Source organism: Tachypleus tridentatus, chromosome 1, assembly GCF_004210375.1.
Source record: "Tachypleus tridentatus isolate NWPU-2018 chromosome 1, ASM421037v1, whole genome shotgun sequence".
Lineage (NCBI taxonomy): Eukaryota > Metazoa > Arthropoda > Merostomata > Xiphosura > Limulidae > Tachypleus > Tachypleus tridentatus.
Window position 1 is genome coordinate 65,235,866 of NC_134825.1, and position 21,811 is coordinate 65,257,676.

General features: G+C 29.9%; 1 protein-coding gene across 2 annotated transcripts; it reads left to right on the top strand.

Moving 5' to 3' along the window:
- The first annotated feature begins 1,650 nt into the window (after positions 1–1,650).
- Positions 1,651–19,643, top strand: LOC143250622 (thioredoxin-related transmembrane protein 1-like). Of its 2 annotated transcripts, none has more exons than XM_076501475.1 (8): positions 1,651–1,883; positions 4,728–4,843; positions 6,627–6,672; positions 7,471–7,599; positions 8,023–8,068; positions 11,797–11,898; positions 14,824–14,928; positions 15,548–19,643. In XM_076501475.1, the coding sequence occupies exons 1-8, from the start codon at positions 1,678–1,680 to the stop codon at positions 15,635–15,637; spliced, it is 840 nt and encodes a 279-aa protein (XP_076357590.1). In that variant the 5' UTR covers positions 1,651–1,677; the 3' UTR covers positions 15,638–19,643. The 2 variants fall into 2 exon arrangements, with proteins under 2 accessions (XP_076357590.1, XP_076357598.1); XM_076501483.1 differs by having other exon boundaries at positions 14,864–14,928.
- The last annotated feature ends 2,168 nt before the right edge of the window (positions 19,644–21,811 follow it).

The following is a 21,811-nucleotide window of genomic DNA, read 5'->3' on the forward strand; positions in this document are numbered from 1 at the left end:
AATTAATTGGAAAACAATTTGTGCAACTTTTAGCGCATTAATTTAAAGCTGCAACGTTGAAAATTTATCATTTCTTGAGTTCTGTATCCCACAGTGGAACAGCGATGCCTTTGAATTTACAACACTCAAATGAGGAGTTCAGTTTCCCTCGGTGGACACAGCAGATAGCCCGATGTGGTTTTATTATAAGAAAACACACACATTTTTCGAGTTCGCTTCTCTTCATTGTTTCTCGAATACCCTGCTATATTTTCTCCTTACAGAGTTTTCTGCGACTATTTCAGTGAGTTTTTTTAACAGTAGACGATCACCATAGTAGATTTATTTACTGTTAAGACGAACGATTTATTCAACTGATTTCGTACTTCACTGAAAATGTGAGTACGTATTTTATTATTTGTTTTATTATTATTATTCATATCTTTGTTTCACAAGTCTACAGCAAATCAATTGACTATCTTGTACTAAAACCAAGGTAGATATGTTATATGACACATTGCGAATGTTCATCACCTATTTAAAAGTTTGATTCTTTTACATTGAAGTTGGTTCAGGTGGCTATAAATACATAATATATGCGATGTTGTTGTGAATGGATTCCTTTGTAATCGGCATTTGTTAAACAGGTGTTGACACGAAACCTCAGACATAAAACCACCTAGCTCAGTAAATAACTGTTGGGTGAAAAAAAAAAGTAAACTGTTAACAAACATTTAACTGAAACTTAAAATTTATTCTCCATAAATAGAAATAAAATAAAGAAACCTTAAGAAACGAGATAACTAATTTCAGAAGGGGAATAGGCATCGTCCGTAAGTATAGAAACATGTTGAATCACAGTGCAAAGATTGTATATTCAAGCCAAGAAATAAGGACTCTAAAGAAGTAGACAACTGGACTGGAAACAGTGCTCCTTATTTTCTCAAGCTACAAATATTTATATTGCCTTCATGTCTATAGCGCTTTTCAATTTAAGCGGAGTCAAAATAACGACTTATAGCTTTAAAAATAGTATAGACACTATTTGCAGCTTAGTTTGTTTAGAGTCCCCAGTTGTAGGATTGAAAATGGAACTTGGCATTTTGATTCAACTTGTTTGTTTGTAATTAAGCACAAAGCTACACATGAGGCTATTTATGGGTATCTCAGGTATCAAAACCCCGATTTTAGTGTTGTAAGTCTGCGGACATGCCGCTGCGCCACTGGAAGGCTAAGCTTGTTTTTGGACTTTTTGACGAACGCTATTGATTTTTTCTTAAGTTAACAAATTTTAATTAATTTACTGCAGTATGTTAATTACATTTTTCTATTTATTATTTTTAAGGTACTTGGAAAATGGCATAAAACAGTTATTGTTGTTTTGAATTAAGCGCAAAGCTACACAAGGGGCTATCTGTGCTCTGCCCACCACGGCTATCGAAAGCCGGTTTTTAGCGTTGTAAGTCCGCAGACATACCGCTGAGCCACTGGGGCGCGACATAAAACACTTATTTTACTTTATATTAACATAATAAAGCTAACTACAACTCAAACAATATATACCATAGGCAAAAATATTTTGTGAAAATAATCGCAATGTATTATTGTACATACATGTGTTTAAAATAGTGTTGTTGTCTATTCACTTATTAATCATACTGGTAAGGCGCTGCTACATAACATACTAAAAAAAGCAACATGGCTACTTGGATAATGAGTAATATGAAGAACGTTGTGAACGTCTTACCCCCATGTCATTGTTCGAGAAAGACTGTTTTGAGAAGTTTGGTTTTATTGACCTGTTTCATAAATTTATGCCCTACAGTCTTAGGCAAGGGACAATTGTTGTCATTGGATGAAGATAACTGGCAAGAAATGCTTTCAGGAGAGTGGATGGTTGAATTGTAGGATTATTTTAAACTCAATTTTGAAGTTAAGCTTGAAAGTTTTACTTCAGTTAAGAGTAGCAAACAAGCTTTTGCTTAGGCTTAAATGAATTAAATTAGGTCTATGTGTACCTTTTTATCTTGAAATGTTTATTTTCCAGAAAGCTGGGTATTTAATAAAACTTTATGAATTACTTGGAAATGGAAAGGCATCTTGAACTTGGAACTTCGGTTTTATGATAGAGCTTTTTCTTCTTTGATGGTAGTATCCCTATTTATTTTGTGTATTGAGGCTTCCAAAAGTTTGACAAGACTTTTTACAGCAAATTAATTAGTATGTTAGATCTTAGTGAATTGAAGAAACCCAAAATATGGTTTAAAAATTAGCCTGAATTGGGAAACAGAGAATGAAGGTAAATGGTCATCATTCCATTTGGGATAATGTCACTATTACTTGAGTGGGTACCAGAAGGTTGTAGTTATTTTGGGATCTGTTTTTCTTTGTTATCTCTGCAAATGATATGGACTATACTGTAAAATCAATATGATTTGTAAATTTGCTAATGGGAAAGTTTGGATTTTTTGATTATGCTTTTATTATGCAGGAGTTGAGTTTTGTTAATGAACTGACATGTGGAAAATGAGTTGCAATATTGATAAACATGAGGGGGCAAGTAAGGTATGAACATTTGTAAATCCCTTATTTTGTATACAGAAGAAATACTTTCAGTCTGAAGAAAGAGTAGAATTTTGGTTGGGTGATTGATAAAAGTCTTTATCCTTTAGCTGAATACTTGGAAGTATTGAAATGAGCAAATAGTGTACTGGAGTCTATTTACCAGAATTTCGAATTCAGGAGTTCTAAGGTTATTATTACACTGCATGAAGCTCAGTTGGATGTTGTAATATTGTGTTCAACTTTATTGTCTAATTATAGAAAAAAATACCAAATTGCTTTAAAAAATTTGGAGATGGACTACTAAACTTTTGAAATATTTAAGCTTTGAAGAGATGCAATGACTAGAACATGTTTTACCTAGAACCTAAAAGTATTACAGATGACTTGATGCTAATATTTAAAGTCATTAGGAGTTCAAATAAACTGTTTATGATAGGTTTGCTGGAGTGGTGAGAGGTTAAGAATGAAGATGAAATTCTGAATACTAGAGTTAATAAGTCCTTATCCAGACTGGTTATTTGGAAATATATTTCCTTTGTTAGAATTATTAACTTGTAGAATGTTTATTAGATGATGTGATGATTTAAGCATTGTGTGGATCATGCATTCAGTTTTGGCACCTTGTATTTTAAGAAGGATGTTGAACTGTTGGAGATAGTTCAAAGGAGAGCTACAACTGTGCAGTGAATCCAATTATGTATTGCTTATAATGTGTAAGTTGGTGAAAATCTCTTTTAACTTGTTCTCTTTTGGAAAGTGATGGGGAAGGGATGATCTAATTGAAATAGTCAAAAGTATGATGAGAATTAATAACATTGGTGGATCAATTTTTTGTGTTCAATTCTGAGTGCAGTCGTAAATCAGAAAGATCAGACACATTTCTATTTGAGACAGGTTTATTTTGCCAGTAAGGTTATAAATTTGTAAAACAACTTTCTATCTATTGTAGCACAAAATACATCTTTATGAAAAGCTTGATGGATATTTGGAATCATTGCTGGATTCAGCAATTAATTTTCTGTTTGTTGATGGCAGTTGGAAGTTGATATTTCTTATGGGTTTATAAGATCCCACAGTATCCTGTATAGTTATAGTATTTGTTGTTTTTACTTTCTTTTTAAGGTTTTTGGATAATTTTATTATTGTAATGGTTTATATTTAGATTGTGTGGGTTTCTTTGTTTGTTCTGTAAAAATATCATGTAATTTGTTTCAAGCTTGGTGTTAAATCTTGTAGTAAAGGAAAATAGAAAGATAATAAATGTAAGACCTTGCTTGCTTAATTGCTTGCTTAAGGTTATATATACTGCAAAAATTTAGTGTATTATATACACTACAGCCAAGTTTTATTTATTTGAAATTTAATCATTGTCAATTTTTAATTTTTAAAATTATATTAGAGTACACACTTAAAAGTTATTCTTTATTCTACCACAGAAAGTACATGTCTGATATGAAATAATACTGATAGATTTTAGAAAATAAAAGTTGCCCAGGTTAAAATAAAATTATTTATGTAACAAATTCTAAAGATAATATCAGATAAATTTTTAGGTCCCATTTTAATTTTACTCTTTCTGAAACTCTGCATTCATGATGGAATGCATACATTGCAATAAATATTATCCAGTTATCTACAGTTTATAATTTAGAGACACTATACTTGTATTCTACTACTTGGAAGAAGGTTTTAAAATTTTATAATTCTAAATATATGAAACAAGTTATTTTTAGTTTTCTATGATGTAAAGAAACCTAATTCATAATTTCCAGTCCCATTTTTTATATTTTTCTTACCTGTTTGGTATTTAGGCTAATGACAGTCAGAGATAAAAAAAATCCTTCATCAGTTATTAAAATAGAATCATGTTGTAAAGAAGAATGTGAGAAGGGAGCCTAACCTGTATGTGAATAATAGTTAAGACTTCTCTTCATAGTTATGATTGTTTAATAGGCAGTAATTTAATTTCTGAATTGTTAAATTTACAATGAGTGAGTTGTTAAAATTGGTTATTTAGATTTTAAAATCCTTGGTTTTCTGTGATCAACTTAAAAAGCTTGATATGTAACAATATTACAAATTACATGAAGGTAATGTATCTTTCCCATTGTTTTCTTGCATGTATAAGCATTATTCTATTTGTGTATAAAACATGTTATTTCACTGATGGTTTTTTTTCACAGCTTTGCACCATGGTGCCCTGCATGTAAGGCTTTAGAACCTGTTTGGAAAGAGTTCTCAGACTGGAGTGATGATTTGGGAATAAAGATTGGAAATGTTGATGTTACCCAAAACCCAGGTATTATGTACTCTAAATGATTATTTGATAAAAAGTGTTTGATATTTGTGAATGTGTGTGTAAAGCTCTTATCTTGCATTTGGATTTTTTATAAACTGATTTTTTTTGTTCAGTACATAATACTGTTTTAACACTTAACTCCTTTTGGGTATAACCAAGACCACTTTTTAAAAACCAGTTTTGGTAAAATAAAGCAAAACCAGAAAGTATTTCATTCAAGAGGGTGTACAAAATTAGTCATAATTTACATTATTAATGAATAACACATGTAAATTAATAAGAAAACTATAAAAAATGTTTTAAATGACCATTCACTTATTTTGTCAACTTTTAATTAAATCTTTATAGCCAATAACTGTAAGGTTCCCCATATGTACCATGGATTTCTTATTTTGGAAATTTCAAAAACCTGAATGTGGATACTACAATCTCTTACTTGTTCATGATAATTTTAATGGAAATCCATGTATACATTCATAATAATCCACAAACTCCTTGACTCTAGTGTAAAGGCTTACATTTGAAAATGTCTAAAATTCGAATTTAGATCATTTTGTCTTTAGTTTCTTCTGCAAATACAGATTTTCAAGTAAAATTGCTCATTTAAGTCATATAACCTCAAAAAAAATAAACATTTACCTCATATATGGAACCCCTCAAAACCTTAATTTGTTGTTGTATATATATCAGGAACCAAAAAGCCTGTGTACAAAATTTCAAGTCATTTTATCAAAAATTGTGGAAGTAACTTCAAAATGATTAAATCATAGGTACAAAGTTATTCAGATATATACAATAATTTCAACTTACTCTATCTTATGATGTAATTTATCTTCTTACTCTATAGTTGATCATTCACTGGTATTTGTGTTATTTTTCTAATGGTGACTCCTCTTCTTGGACAATCTTTATTTTCCCCTGAAGCTGTCATTAGGTAGAATATTAATCTAATTTTAATTCATTAATGGACATAGCATTACTAAAATAGAAAATTTGTCTATAAACTCTTGTTTAAGCAATACATTTTTGAGATATCTGAAAATACTTTTTCAGGTGGAAAGATCTGAATTGCTTTATTAAAACTACTTTTGCTGACTCCATTTCGTTGAGTGAACAACTATTTTGGCAATTAATAATAAACATTTGGTAATAAAAAGATTAAATTGTACTTTATCTCTGTACTTTTTTAAACCAGAAACTTTTCTTTGCAAAGTAATGTATTTATATTAATTTTTTGTAGAATGTTTTAAATTTTAATGTTTGCTATTTAATATACAATTGAACTGTTACTTAGACAAGAACCAGGTGACAACAGGTGAAGTACTTGTCCATTATTGGTTGCTCTGTCCTTGTCAGTAGTTGTTAAGCAAAAACAGAATAGTCCGTAACATACATGCATGATTGCTCCCACAAGTCTAATCTAATTTGAAAATTTCTTCAGTAAGAAATAGATCAGCTCACAACTAGAAAGTCATAATCAAAGTTAAAATTAAAGAAAAGTGAAAGGACAGTCATGACAACAATGTATCATAATAGATTGGTTCAGAACTGTATAATTAAAAATGAATTAGTTTAACTTATGACTGGAGGTTTACAAACTTGATGTCATCACAACATTCACATCAATCAATCACCTGTTGGTTAATTCAGTTGGAAAAGTGCAGTCAAGTTTTCAAATTGACTTACAAACCCTAATTATATACATTTTAGAAAGTTTGGTTTTTTGATAATAAACATGTGTTACTCATTTGTGTATGTTTGAGTTTAACATGCCTTTTTGCAGGAATGAGTGGAAGGTTTATGGTGACAGCATTACCAACAATCTATCAGTAAGTCTTCTTGCTTATATCTTAATTGGAGATTTGAATAAATGTACATGGTAATGGTTTTATCTGTTGTAATTCCTATTATAATGGAGCTGGTGATTTATACATCCAAAACTTGGATCTGAGAAACTACTGATCATCACCAATCATAACTAGATAATATTTTTATAACTAGACAGTAATTTTATAGCTGAGCAATTCCGACAAAAATAGTTATTTTTTCTGATTTAACCAGTAAAAATTACAGACAAAAAAGGAATAAGTTTTGTATTTAATTGATTAAAAATTAAAAATAAACAAAATCTACAAAGAAATACTTCAATAAAATCTACTCTGTGATATAATGCTGTAATTATAGCTAATTTTTAAACTAAAATTTCAGTAATGTCATTTTTCTCATGGATGGTAAACATTATTGAATGTTGATTGTACATTGTTGTAGACGTGTCAGACAGTTACAGAAAAACTCCAGTCCCGATAGTCCTCTGCAAGACCAAATAGTCATACCTGCCTTCCAGACAGATATTTCTACTAGTATTGTTATTGAAAGCAGTGTGATTAATAGAACACTAAAATACTTTAATATTATGTAGTTGAGTGTATGAGTAATAAAAAGAAACATTTTCATACTTTATATGTTATGGTACATTATAGACATACTCCATAAATCACTGATGCAGTGAGATAAATACAGAATTATAGTATTATATATTCTGTATCAAATATACTTAATTGAACTACATACAAAATAAATTTAGTTATATATATATGAAATCTAAAGTTTATTGTCTGTGGTTTTAGTGTCATAGATGGACAGTTTCGACAATACAAGGGATCTCGTGATAAAGTTTCATTTATAAACTTTATAGAAGAAAAGAAATGGACTAGCACTGATCCTGTGTCATGGTGGCAATCACCCCAGTCCTTTATGTAAGTAATCAACAATTCTACTTTAATTTCTTATGATAGCCACAAACACTCATATTATAAAAAGTATTAAAAATTTCAGAAAGTTTTCAACTCCATTTGTTTACTTTCTTCACATGTGTTTGAGCTTATTTCACATACATTTGTACTCTCTACTTCATTAGAGTCCTGGTAATTGTTTCACATTTGTTTCCTTACGTTAGTTGAGCTGTTTCACCAATTTCTAATATTATTTCACATTACAGATTATCAGTTTAATAGGACTTCTGAAGATACAGTATGTACAATTTATGCCATGAAATATTTTAACTTTTTTTCCTATATTGCATAGGTGCATTTTTATCATTAAGCTTAAAATATAAGTTTTTGATGTGTACTTAAGTTGTATGCTTTCATGACTTCAAGTGTTTTCTTGTTTTTGTCTAGAATGTCTACTATCTCCTATTTTTTCAAACTGTCTATGGCACTGAGAGTGAGTATAGTTTCTTTTTGCACTTAGGTTTTTAATAACAATTTCAGTGTTGTTTTTTTAAAACTTATTATTTGTAGTTAAGTGTTTAAAAGCAATAATAGATGTAGTCATTTCAATACTTTTGTAAGTCCTAGGTTTTAAAAAAAATTATGTCAAAGTCTTTAAACAAAACAGTTATAAAAACAGAATATTGAAATAGAATGTTTTCTGGCTTGTTGATGACATCATTATTAACTCTTTCATCACAGGGTCAGTCCTTGAATCCACTCCATAACTAATTTATGCTTATTATAATTTTTGTGCTATGAATTTTAAATTAGTAAGCATGTGTTCATGACATTTGGCATATTATCAGTAAACGTTAAAAGGCTGTCATATGCAAAATATCAGATTTTTATAATTAAATCTTAAGGTTTGTTAAACAGTGTGTTTCTCATGCCTTTTTTATTTTTGCGTGTTGCCCATCCGATGGGAAAAGTAATTTTAATTTTAAGATTGAAAATACTTTTATGTATCAGAAAATTTTCAAATTTCACAAACAAAATCCTTATAATGTTCATATATTTTTATCAAATGTGTCTTAAGAAAAAACTGTTATTTTCGCTAACAGATATCTGTATAAGTTCAGTTAGTTTGACCAATTTCATAATCACCATGTAAAATAAGGAAATGAATATACATTATTCCTTTTTCATTCTAGAATGACTACAGATTATAAAATGAAAACATAAATGTTTAGACTAAATAGCTTAAATCTTGTAACATTATACATTTATACGGATTTATTATTTTATTATATTGACACTTTAGCCATGCCTAGATAACAATACAGAAGTTACAATAACATGGCACATGTACATTCATGTAACTGTATCCAGTAACATAAAACTGGACCTTTAGTTTCTACAAAATGACCTAGCTTGGCTGTGTTTTATTGAATTTGGATTAGGTGAAATTAGTCATATTTCAATTATTATAGATTGTGTATATATATATAGATTATTACTATTTATAAACAAGTTCTTAAACTTATTTGTCTTAAAACATAAAATAGTAAATAAAGAAATAAAGCAAACAATTATCTCTTCTAGTTATGACTGTTATACTCATTGCTGCTTGTCTTAGTCTTAAGAAATTTTGCACATGGAGGATGTGACACAAAATCTTTTTTTTTTTAAATCATAAATTACTTTATCAGTACAATAGAATTACATTATAATTTATCAAGTTTAATAACTAAGCTGTATTTGTATCTTAAAAAATATGAAATCAAAAACAGATTAAAGATGCAACTTTCCAGTTTGAAGGTCTGTCTTGAAAGAAAGAGAGGATACTGTTATCTGTTATATTTATAAATGGCTGAGAAAATCAGTAAGGGAACATTCTAGGCTTCTGAGTGGTTATTCACATGTCAATACAATGTCAATATAAATGTATACAAGGGACCATTTCCAAAAAGGGCAAGAGATGAGTAAGGGAGCCACTGTGTTTGATTCACTAAATATAGTGATAGCTTAGCAAATAGAGAAGATAAAAATATTTTTATTTTATATTCTAGCATGTTAATATTGGTAATTAGAGTCCCTAATTCTTTCAAAACTATAAACGTTTTTATTTTAACATCACAAACATTTAATTTGAACCTATGCTGCATTCAGTAAACCATGTGACACAAAAAATCAATGTTTAGTTGTGCCTGTTTAATATTTACTTTGAAATTAAGAAATTAAATAATGTATAATATGAAAATTTGAATTATAATCTACAGATTGATACCAAACTTAAGGAGATAAATTGATAAAATATTAGTTCAATAAAATTTTTAATGTTTGTCGAAAAATATAATAAATTAGCTTTTGACCTGTGATTCATCTGGAAAAGGAAGTTAGTATTTTGTGTGTGTATGAATCATGGTAGGAATTTAATTTTTTGCCCTAGACAGTACTTTTTTCACAGAGAAAGTGGTAGCAGGAAATACTACAATGAATCAATTGAAGGTATATTGTTGCATTTAACCTCACTCAAAGTAGGTCATTGTCCAACTTACCAATGTTAAAGTGACTCTCTGCACTCAAAAATTAATTTTTACAAGAGACACTACAACTATTTATTTTGATAACATAGCTCAGAAATATTATTCAATAATCCATTTGTTTGTAAACAAAATAAAATGGAAATTCTTTTTGGTAACAACTTGCAAGGGTTTATTCGTTCGGTTTAGTTAATCAATGGAAGAGGTGTTCATCTCTGTAGAAAGCTACTTTGTTGCCTGCCGTAAGTGCTTTTAATACATAAAACAACAACAATATATATATTTTATATACAAAAAAAATTAAATCATTATTTGTATTGGCCTTTTATGTAGGAAACTGCTAGTTAAAGATAAATTATATATATATATCTTAAAGAATTCTAATAATGGAAATTTTTTTATTTAGCAAACAATGACTGTTCTTGACCTGCCCATCTGAACATGCCTACTGATAATATCAAGACTTGCACTTGGACTAACTTTCTTGTATAAACAAACGTCATGTTTTAAAGATACTAATATTTCTATGGATCTTTATTTTAGTTTACTGTGACTTGTTATGACTTTTGCATAAATCACTCTTGTGACCTCTTAATATCTGTTGTGGTTTATGAGTACTCCTGGAATGTAAAGGTTGTTCTGAAAAAAAATTCATAAATCAGTACCTGATGCAAGTTTACATTATTTTAAGAACATGTGTAGTAAACTGATACCTGCTAGTTAGTGAAGGTACTTTGTGGTTGGTAACTATCACTTTATTCCTTGTTCTGATCAACACCTACTTAACTGTTGTGGAGAGTACTGATTACTGAATGACATATCTAAAGAAAATGTGTACTTATTGTAAGAAATAGCTGTTGCAAATTGGAATGTAAGTATATGAATTATACATATTATTGATTAAATTTCCCATTGTGAAGATTTCTCTGTGAAAAATCTTCTGAATTGTCAATTTTTGGACTAACTGCATACTCAAACCATTTTTATTTAAGTAAAAATCGTTCCTAAGCCTTACTAACTCTCACAAAATACTGTAAAGAAAATTCCTGAATATTTCAAATATTCAATTTAGAACACAAAAAGTATATTGGTCATTTGAATAGGATGCCCCAAAATTAATACAGTTTATCTTGATTCTAAGCAAACTAGAAATAGGTTAAACAATTCTACTGCTATTTGAAGCAATAAACCTGATTAATACAATCCAGGTAATTCTCCTTGATTAATGGCTTACAGTACCCAAATATCAGATTTTGTATTATTGACATTTCAAGTTTCTTAATTTCAAGAAGAAATATTTAATTTCAAACAGTTAGAAACAAACTATACATAGCTACAATAAATAATCTAAAATTAACTTCTTGCCCTCTTAATCTGATAATTGATAATAAAGTTCAATTAAATTATGAATATAAGACTAAAAGGGCATGATATGCATTTTGACCCATGGAAAGGAAAGGTTGTACCAAGAGAATTAAATGCTTGCTAAGACTAATAAGCTCAAGTTATTGAAAGCTTGTTAAATGTATTTGTTTCCGAAGTGTGTATTAGATATATCTATCTGGAATATTTAATATGTTGATATATAATTGTGTGGCTTAAGATGTAATTAATGTATTTCTTAACTTCATACCATAAGTATAGATATATATACATACACACACAGATTATATACTTGTTTCATTTTCTTCCACAGAGTGCACACAACAAAATAATTGAAGAGTATGGAATTCCTTACTGGGGATCATATATTATATTTGCACTAGGAACCATTGTATTAGGTGCTATACTGGGTTTGGTAAGTTGTGCTGTTTTCAATCCCAGTAGAGTTTGAAATACTTGATATTTGTTATATCAGAAAAGTGTGAATTCCATTTTTTCTTTTATATATGGCATTGACATTACTATCGTGAATATCATTAATACCAATTAATAGAGGAAATTTGAAGCTAGTTCTAGGTCATAAAATTTGTTAATCCATGAAAAATAGAGTTCACTTTCTACAGTGAATACATAAAGATTGAAGAATTTATAAAAGGGTGTGATAAGATTTCCCCCACAAATTATATTGTCATTTAATCTTACTTTTATGGTGGGAGATAATTGAGAAAGTCTAATAAAAAAGAACCTTTACAAAATCAGTTGGTGAAATATATTATGAAAGAAAGCCAGTATAGATTCACCATAGAAAATCTTGCCTCTCTGTATTTTGGTAATAATCGTACAAGAATTTAAAAGAAGTGAGGGTTTAGATTTTCAGTTTTCTCAAGGGTGCATGTGTAAGAACAGCCTTTAAGGACCAAATGGTTCATTGTTGTCTGCATGTTGTTATTTTACATTTTATTGTGTAAAAGCCACTAACTCTCAGTATTAAAAAACAAAAAATGAAAAATTGAGTAAGCTGATAATATGAACATTTATTAGCACTTCTCTAATAACTACCACATTCCTCATTCAAAATAAAGTGCTTAGCATTGTTATAATATTCTTTTTAAGCTTAACAGTTTCAGTTAATAACTAAATAAAAAAAAATTGCATAGTTAAAATTAATTTTAAATGTTAAATATGTTTAAGAAAGTGTAATGGTCTCATAAGGATAGTTATCTTAACACATCTGATTAACTTTTTTCTTGCTTTGTACAGATCTGCTTTAACTCTTCTGGATACATAAACTAAGAAGAAACTATGTAGTGATGTACAATAAATTTTATGTTAGAAAAATAGAAAAATATTTTAAGTGGAAATACAGAAAAAGAAAAACTTTGTACTTTGAAAGATCAGACATAATCTTCATACCTTTTATCAAACTGGTTTTGTGGCCAATAGCTATTTCATCAATCAGAATGTATTGAGTAGAACATCATGTAAAATATTAAAAGTGTATAATTGTTTGTTTGTTTTTTTCCAAAACTCTAAGTTGTTAGAGGGCACTATACTTTATTATGAAACATTTTTATATAATATGATTAACTATTTTTTATTACTTGTAATAAATCCATAAACAAAAGTCTTTTAAAATCAGACTGAAAAAAAGATATTAATAGATACAAATGTAATCTCAGTTGATAACTTGTGTGTTATAATATTTAAAAAAAACTTAGTGATTTTTTTTTCAGTGCTGAGTCAGGGTACTGTTGTTCTCTCTTTGATTTAATTATTTAAATTAGCAATATTCAGAAACTTATCAGGATTCCTACATGTTTCCCATACATGTCTGAGCAGAATATTTTTATGTCCCTACTATGAAACATTATAAAGTGAGACATGTTGGTTTTCCTCTGTTTATACCAACATTTTAAACAAGATATTTTAATATTGGATGGATGGGTAGTTTATGACTACTTATTCAACTAGTGCTAAATACAAAAATACAGATTTGATCAATTTTTCAAGGCCATGAGTCAGGAGATCACAAACTTTGTGGATAAAATATTTCAGTATAAGGTGAATAGTTATTGACCAGATCCATAAAATGTATTAAATATAAAGTTCTAGACCTTCTCAAGTTATTAAAGATGGGGAATTAAAAGATCACTTGTACAAAGAAAATTCATCCAGTCATGTGGACAGTTCCTACATAATCAAATGAAAGGGTAAAGCATTCAGGAGGCCCAGCATGGCCAGGTGGGTTAAAGTGTTCGAGTCATAATCTGAGTGTCATGGGTTCGAATCCCCATTGCACGAAACATGCTTGCCCTTTCAGCCATGGGGGCATTATAATGTGATGGCCAATCCCACTATTTGTTGGTAAAAGAGTAGCTCAAGAGTTGGCAGTGGGTGGTGATGACTAGCTGCCTTCCCTCTTGTCTTACACTGCTAAATTAGGGATGGCTAGCGCAGATAGCCCTCGAGTAGCTTTGCTCGAAATTCAAAAACAAAAAACAGAGCATTCAGTATAACATTATTGGGGGTATAAATGTTTCATAAACACAGTTTGAACCTTTTTTTTTCTCTTTAAGACCAGTACCTAAAACATTTGTTTTTTTGTATAATTTCTCTTCAGAAATTTTTTTTTATAATACAGTTTTATAAGATTTTACACAAAAAAGAAACATTTGTTGAATTATTCTTTGTGATCAAAGTCCACTAGAGGAAAGACTACAATAAACTTTGCCATTAAGGTTGGATGTAATTAACTAATCTGGTTAAACTTTATTCTTTATCTTTCATCTTTTTCATTGTACCCAAAATTATTAATGGTACAATTTGTTAATTAGTTTCTTCCTGTTTTCAAGTTAATTGATAAGGGAAAAGCATTATCACTGCAAACTAACCATTTTGTGAATCTGTTGATTTGGCACTCAGAAAAAATATTATAAGGAAAGTTACTGATTTTGTTGGGTTTCTTTCCAGCTTAATTATTAAATACAGAAATAAGTAATCAACATTCTTTCATTGATCGTTTTGATTTTCAAGTACTTTGGACCTGCAGGCCACTTCCCTTCAGCCATACAGCACCCACATAGCTAGCAAATTAAGGTTTAAGATGTAATTAATGTATTTCTTAACTTCATACTATAAGTATGAACCCTGAATATTTTTTTCATTTTTTTAACAGTTTGCAACTTCCAGTTAATCCAGTTGCAACTTCACAAATAAATTGTTTTTATTTTTTTAAAATTAATTGTTCAGATGAAATTTATATGATGTATGATACGTAATAGCTGAAGTTTTAATAATAAAGTTATTTATATAATTTGTGAAATACTTATTTTCCTTTCAGATGATTGTATGTATTATTGACTACTTCTTTCCTCCAAAAGTGTGTACACAAGAAGTATCTGAAAAGATTCATCCACCTGAAGAAGAACTGGATAATGGTGATTTGGTGAGTATTATAAATATACAGCTTTGTTTTTCAGTAGTTCTGTAATTTGCTCATGATAGTTTGTTTGTTTTAAAGTTTGCTAGATATTGCATAGCCACAGAATACCATTGAGTGTCAGACATGTATTGAAATTTTTGAAATTCTATTTCAGGATCAATTGTTAAGAGACAGTTGTCATTAACTTACCGTACCAGTACTGGTTTCATTGTAAAACAGTTTTATCACTTGGTAGCAAATCTTCTTACTTAGTATCTGAAGTCTCATGCACCAGTCACACAATAATATAGTTTTCTCTTGTAAAATGAATCAGTTGGCATAAGAATATACAATACAAAAACTTTTTCATGGAAGAGAAGCTAAGATAAAAGTAACTGTTTGTGCAGTGTTTGAATGTTGGTCTACAGTAGCTTCTCAGCCAATAGCAACACAGGAGCATGATACTGTTTAGTAAATAACACTTTTAGTGAAATCTTGTATGAAAAATGTTTATTATTTGTTGTTTAATTTACAACTTTTTTGTTTCTTCATGTCTCAGTAGAAATATATATTATTCTTAAACGTTTTTCGAACTACTCATAAGTTTTATGTTAATATGACGAATGAGATTTAACCTTTTTAGGAGGAGGAAGATGTGATTGAAGATGATATTATCAAAGATAATCAAGAACTCAGGAGAAGAAATATTGAAACAGAGCAAGCTGAAAAATGAAAATGTTACTTCTTTGTTTTCCTAATTTTATAATTGCCTTTCAGCAGGAAAAATGTGGGTCTGTTTTCAGTTACTAAGAAATGATGTTGGACTGTGTACAATCTTGTATTATTCAAAGGTTGATCTGATATGTAACTGATTAGTAGCAATTTATGGGAAATGTTTGTGTGATAATTGTTGCATCAGCATGTTTAATGCGTTGCTGATTCTGTTAATAAGAAATAATAGTGAACTGTGTACAACTCAACACCAGGGGCATGTGGTGATTTGTCTTGACAGGGAAGCATAAAAAGTGGATTATTAAATAAAAATATGTACAGAATGGCCAATAAGGTAAAATTAATTACATGTAGTAATTAATCATATTTAGTATTAAGTACTTCCAATTAATGACAAACACAAGACATGTTTGACTACTTACTTTATATGTTAATTCCATTCTCTTTTCATTTTCATTCAATAAATTTATTACATCGTAGTAAAAACTAACAGTCTTTATTTCCTTAAGGAGATTTTTCTCAATCATGATTAATACTAAACTTCCAAGTCTTTCTTGTCATTGTGCATTTTTGGTCTATCTGTGTATTATTTTTAAATGAAAGAAAGAATGCTCAGCTGAGGCATTGGTAGCTGGAAGAGTCGAGGTTAACTCACACACCTTTGTAAGTTGTTGCAGGATGCATCTAACTTGGAATCTTGCAAACAAAAAGTAATTCATTCACTAGTTTTCCTTTCAAATCAGCATCAGTGTATAAAACCAAAAGTTCACTTTTCAAGTGATGAATATCAAATTGTTTTCCATAATTATTTTGTAATGATTTTAATATTAATTCAGGAAATATTTTTTTTGTCTTCCTGTTGTTTAGTGTCAAGAAGCTCAAGGAATGATATGTTTTTCAGCTTTGAAACCTAATTTCAATTTGGCTGCCCAAAATTCATCAAACTTGTTTCTCATTCTTTGCAGAACAGTCACCATTTCATTTACTTTATTCGTACAGTAAGATATGTTAAATATCCTATTCTGTAGAACATCAAATATAACATTTGTATATGAAAAAATACTGGCAAATATATTCAACAAGAAACTGAACTCAACATCTCAGATCCAATGGAAGTGCTTAGGCACAAGGAAAGGTTTCAGTATCTCAGTTGCCAAAATTATCAACAATATTTTGAAAGAAATCAACATGTTTTCCTTGTATTCCAAGACAGTTTCAGCAAGATGGTGGTTATAATTCCAACCAGATGGGGCCACTTTTGAGAATCTTTAGTATCTAAAAGGTGTACATGCTTTGTTGATTTTGCAAAAAAACGAAGGGAATGATGTACATTTTGCAAAAATTCTGTCACACTCCTTGATCTTCAGCAAAGATTGCGACAATACTAAATTCAATCTGTGTTATATACAATGAATGAAAAGAACTTTTGGATACTTGTCTACAACTTTCTTTTAAAGCCCATTCAGCTCACTGGGCATCACGTTTGCCCCATCATAGGCAAATTTTAACTCAATATTTAATTCCTCGACTAAATTAAACACTATGTTAGATATACCTACAACTGTTCAATCTGCACTAACATTTGTAAACTCCAGGTATCTATCACAAATTTCACCATCTGTAGTCACAAACTGTACAACACTAGAAAGCTGAGAAATGGTTCTTTATTTGTTGTTTCATCTTAGCTAAGAGCCACAAATGGAGAATCACTTATTTCACTTTTACTTTTATTGAACAATCTTCCCTACACAGTTAATTAGATTGTTTTGGATTTTATTTGACAAGCCAGAAAACACTTGAAATGTTTATTGGAAGTACGTTTTATGCATTAGTGTAAAAATGCTTGATGGGTTAAAGTAGCAGTGAACAAAGTGATAACTTTGGATTTGCACTTTTATCTGAGGTATGGAACACTAGTGTGCAACTTTGTTTTTTTAAAGAGGTGCTAAAGATTTGACTTATGCTGAATGTTCTTGTGGTTTAAACCACATTTGGGAAATATCTTCCTCAACATTTTTTTTTCTACCAGACGTGCACTGTGGTAAAGTATTTTAGCAATGAGAAAAATGCCTCAAAATCGCTTCTAAATATGTAGCTTATAATTATTTTGTCCGTTAAACACTGAATGATACATTATTGCTTGATAAGTACTTTTGCACATGATAAACCAAAGTTGTTATTAAAATTAAGATTTCTCTTCATTTCAAGCTATTGAATCTTCATTACTTTAAATGAAGTGCAAATCAGTGAATAAAATTAAGACTAACACTGCAGACTTAAAATTACAATTTTCTGTTTCTTACTTTTATCTATACTTGTTGAATCATGAGTTGTCTCACCTAAATCATAAGTTATTTGTACTTTAAAATATGAAACAGTTAATGTATGTTTTGTAAATCCTTAATTTTAAAATTACTCAAAACACATAAACATGTTTAAATACTTTTTACCATTTCCATAAAAATGTGTAAAATTATTTGTTTGGTTAGTTTTTGGTAGGTTTATTAATTACAAGTTTTTTTTTCACTTAAGAAAGCTTATTAATATCTAATTAGCATGCAACAGAAAATGTTATTAATTACTGTATTTGAATGCTTCTGTGTGCATGTTTGAAGTTTTTGCAAGATAAATTGATATATACTTTACTGTTATCAGCTTCAACATTGAAGAATATCCCTATGAAAAAAAACACATCAGTAGTTATTGTGTGTATTAAACACATCAGTAGTTATTGTGTGTATTAAAAATATCAATTATTGATTGCTACTAAGATCTTTCACAACCATTTGGAATTCATAAGCATTAATGGGATGCATTTAAGGCTATATCACAACTGGTAAATTACCAGTTTGTGTTAAAAGATATACCATGCATAACTTTATTTTCAATCTATTAATGGGATCTTGGATCATTTCACTTTTCTTGTTCATGATTAGAGTAGTAATGGTTATTTTAACATCCTAAATCAAATGTAACCATTATAAAGTAAGAAAATTATTTAATAAGTTACTTCCTAGTTAATAACTTTTTGTTAATACATTGCTAGGATTTCAAAACTTGACGTCACAGAACAAACCTGCATTGTAATGCTGGGTGGCTAATTATTCAACATTCATTGGAGTGGTTGTTTTTCTCCAGAGACTAAGCTATTTAAAGCTTCTCAATGACTACTTCTCAATGAATTTGAAATAAATCTCAAGAATGATGACATTTTGGCTTTCTTTTGCCTCAAAAACAAACTTTTTTTCAAACAACTTCCTTTGGATATTTTAAAATGTTTGTTTTTGAGGCAAAAGAAAGCCAAAATGTCATCATTCTTGAGATTTATTTCAAATTCATTTCCTGAAACGTAACAGCTGTGCAAAGGTCAACTTTTTCTATCAACTATTTACAGAAATAACCTGAATCTACTATACTTTTTGTTATATAAAAGTATCTTTTTTATTTAAAGTTTAATGTTTACTAATTTGATATGATAAAAATATTGAAGTAACACAGTTGTAGTTCTGGTTGTTTTACCCCAGATTCTGTTTATGACCTGCACTTATAAAAATATTTTTTTTTTTTTTTTGCTGGTGTTTTGTTTTTCCTGATTTAAGTTATGATATAATCAGGAATAATAATATAATCACACAAGAATTGTGATATAGTTGAATCTCATGCTCTTATGTTTTATATAAGAAGAAATATTTTGAATGTCAATATATATACACACATATATATAAATGATCTGTTTTTAATTTTCAAGTGCTTATGGAAGTACGCATTTGGCATTCTTCGCTTCACAAACATCGTTAATTTGGGAATTGTTGGTAGATATTTGAATCCAAAATAAATTGACTTGAGCTCCAGGCTTATTTGTCATACCATTTCTGCTTCATCATTAATGAAAAAAGTTCTGTATTTTAGAAAGTGTGTCACTACTACTGAAATATAACTTGCACTATAAGTGCTTATTGTAATGCTGAAAAACTGAAATAAAGATTTACTTACTTTTTTGGGGTAAATTCTTGTCATGTGTCTTTTAATTTCAAGAAAATAAATTTCTGTAATCTAATTTTAATGATATACCAGAATATAACATAGAATTTAAGAACAATTAGAAACCTGTTTGTCCATCTAGACATCTCAGCAGCTAAGTTAAACTTGAAAAAGTTCCCAAACCACCTTTCCTGCGACGTTAATCAAAGTTTGAAATATGAGTTAGGCAAGTACCACACACACACAAGGCCCTAGGATCGATCTCGGGTGAAAACATTTTAATCCAATTCATTTCTATACTGTTCGATATTTAAAAAAGTTTCTTTGAAAAATTAAATTAATTACTAAATTCAAAATGGCTAAAAAATTCTGAAATTAATATTAGAGTAATCCCACTGTCTTATCAATAGTCAATTTAAATTTAATACTTCTAATGCATGTTTCATTATTTGGATCTGTCACATCTTTACACATCAGCGACAGAAACATCTTTGCATATCAACAACAACCACTGGAAGAAGAAAAAAAGTGAAAAAGACCTTCACAACTTTCTCTCTAAAACTTCCTGTCAGCAATTCTAAACGCAATTATAATTATAGTCACTGTAGTTAAATGTTTTCTCTCACAGGATGGACTGTAAAAAAAGGTTTTCGAACACCCCTAGTGGGAAGAGCAGGTAAATGTCACTTTGTTTTGTCTTCCTTCAAACAAGATTCCTGTCACAGTTGGTTTTTGTTTTGTTTTTTTACACTCAGACATTTTTTTCTAATGATTCAACTTAACCCCCTACTTATTCAAATCATTTTTAACAAGTCATTGATCTAATTTGTCATTTCTAAATTTAAAATGGCTAACAGTTAGTCCTCAAATAACAGCTCAAGATTTAATTAGCCTTTTTTTGTGGCACGTTGTCAGATGCTTTGTGAAAATCCAGACGCACTAAATCCGCACGCTTACCTTTATTTACATAAGCTTTGTTTGTTTGTTTGTTTTGGAATTTCGCACAAAGCTACTCGAGGGCTATCTGTGCTAGCCGTCCCTAATTTAGCAGTGTAAGACTAGAGGGAAGGCAGCTAGTCATCACCACCCACCGCCAACTCTTGGGCTACTCTTTTACCAACGAATAGTGGGATTGACCGTCACATTATACACCCCCACGGCTGGGAGGGCGAGCATGTTTAGCGCGATGCGGGCGCGAACCCGCGACCCTCGGATTACGAGTCGCACGCCTTACGCGCTTGGCCATGCCAGGCCCCATTTACATAAGCAGTAACCTGTTCAAAGAATATCAAAATATTAGTAGAACGAGATTTTTCTCTAGTAAAACCATCTTTACTATTTTACAAAATTTTACATTGTTAAATGACTTTGTAAAGCATCGTTATGAGACTTTCAAGAACTTTTCAAATTACTATTGATTTCAGATCAATAAGCCTATTAATGCCCGAACAATTTTTTATCACCTCACTTCAAAAGGAATTTTCTATAATTGGCCAAAAGTACAGAAGTGGTGCTTGCCGTCGGTGTTATGAGCACTCACTTTAAATTTAAATCGCTCTTAAAAACTGCTTGAGTCCTATTACTTGTGGGTGAGTGTGTGAAGAATCTGTTTTAAACAACTATGACGCTGTAAAACTGGTTATATAAACCTATATAAAACACGATACAATGACATTATTCCTTTTAGAAAATACAAGATATGTGTTTGAGTCCGCAATGATCACATCTCAACTATTTATAGATTCTGTAGAAGACATTCAATACACCATATTTCACGAAAAGGATAGAGAATGACGCTTCATCGTGGTTTGTTTTTATTAATAATTCTAATTTCCTTTCGTTTGAATACTACACACATCTAATAGTCGACAACCTAGTTTATCCAATATTAGCTTCATATAAAAGGTTTTTGTTTGTTTGTTTTAACTTCGCGCTAAATTATATGAGATATGTCTGCGTTAGCCGTCCCTAATTTAACAGTAAAAAAACTAGAGGGAAGGCCGCTAGTCACCATCACCCACGACCAACTTTTTTATCAACAAATAGTGGGATTGAACATAACTTTATAATGCCTCCACGGCTGAAAGGGTTAGTGGGTTTGATGGAACGGGGATTCGAACATACGCCCCTCAGATTGGTATGCCGAGCTTATAACAAAAGATACAAAATCAAACCATGACCCCCATCACACTCT